Here is a 1,361-nt window from a genome sequence, read left to right on the forward strand (position 1 = left end):
ATTTTTGTTGTTGTTGTTAGGAGCAGAAAGTGTTGAATAGTTGATGTGCCAGCATCTTTCAAGGCAACAACACCTCTTCTCTTTTCTCAGTGTAAGAGGATGACATTCTTGCACTTTTAACCTGCTAAAAGCTCAAGGCTGACTTAATTGAGGTTTTCTTCCCCCCCCCCCCCCCAAGAAATGGAGTGATAAGATAAAAATCTTCTCTCCCTGTGATGGTGTCATTAAGTCATTTTTGAGCTTGAAGAAATTTATTTCATGGATTGAATGGTAGCACGAAGCACTGTTTGTAAGGTTGTGCACTGCAGATTCATAATTTTAGTTGTTGGTCTTGCATCCATGTTCTTTACTTACAATAGGTTTCCAACTGACTTTGGAAAGCAGAAGCAGAGGCACTTGCTCTACTTTTGGTATTCCTTGAGGACTGTCATGTAGCCCACAAATGACACCTTTGGTCTGGACCAGAAGTCGGCCATCATTTCCAGGTTGATATTTGTTTTGACATGACATGACTCCTCTGAACTTCACTTTTGATATTTAACAATGGATCTTTTATTTTAGTGAATATATAGTGCAAGGTCAACATTCATTATGTTTATTAGTTTCATCCACACTTATTTCTTGTTTTGATCAAGCATAGACTTTTTAAAAATGGTTTATCTGATTGTATTTTCAAGGTATCTCATTTTTGGAGAAATTAAAGTTATCTTTACATGAGGTTATGCTCTGAAAGAATAATTTAGCTTCACCATCAATAACTATAATATTTTTCCCACAGAGTATGGCCTCAGTTTGTACGTGACAGAATCCGGGACACGTACATGTATTTGGGAGCATCGTGTGCTGCGACAGCTGCCTCGGCTATTGCAGTATTTAAATCACCAATGGGCCACCGCTTCTTTGCATTGTGTTCGAAGCATCCCATTGCTGTATGTATTATTAAGCACTGCCAATATATTTCACCTTTTTTATTTGAGTTAGGAATATTTGTTTGGAATGACACATGAACAGCTGAAGTAGAGCTAGAAAATGTATAGACATATAGTAATGTTTTGGAAGTGCTAGGGAAGGTATTAGTAATAATATCAATGAAAAAACAGTGCTAATTCAAAATATTTTTTTCCCCTCAGTCAACAATTGGCATCATAGTAGCTCTTATGGGCACAGGCCAGGCGATGATGGCCATTCCCTATTCACCAGGCATTGGATCCAAGCAGATGATGTGGCTGCTCAACTGTGGAATACTTGGCCTGGCTATTGCACCCGTTGGCGCTCTGGGTGGGGCTCTGGCCATCAGGGCAGCTTGGTACACAGCCGGTGTGTGGAGTTTAGTTGGAGTGTACTAGTTTTAGAGTATTGTA

General features: G+C 39.5%; 1 protein-coding gene across 1 annotated transcript in view; it reads left to right on the forward strand.

The window, feature by feature from the left end:
• LOC119585803 (growth hormone-inducible transmembrane protein-like) overlaps positions 1-1,361 on the forward strand; it is an 8,379-nt gene that overhangs the window by 4,418 nt on the left and 2,600 nt on the right. Inside the window, exons 4-5 of the mRNA XM_037934525.1 lie at positions 779-929; positions 1,131-1,317. Coding sequence (XP_037790453.1) covers positions 779-929; positions 1,131-1,317 — 338 coding nt within the window. The remainder of the gene's footprint in view (positions 1-778; positions 930-1,130; positions 1,318-1,361) is intronic.

Source organism: Penaeus monodon, chromosome 20, assembly GCF_015228065.2.
Source record: "Penaeus monodon isolate SGIC_2016 chromosome 20, NSTDA_Pmon_1, whole genome shotgun sequence".
Taxonomy (NCBI): domain Eukaryota; kingdom Metazoa; phylum Arthropoda; class Malacostraca; order Decapoda; family Penaeidae; genus Penaeus; species Penaeus monodon.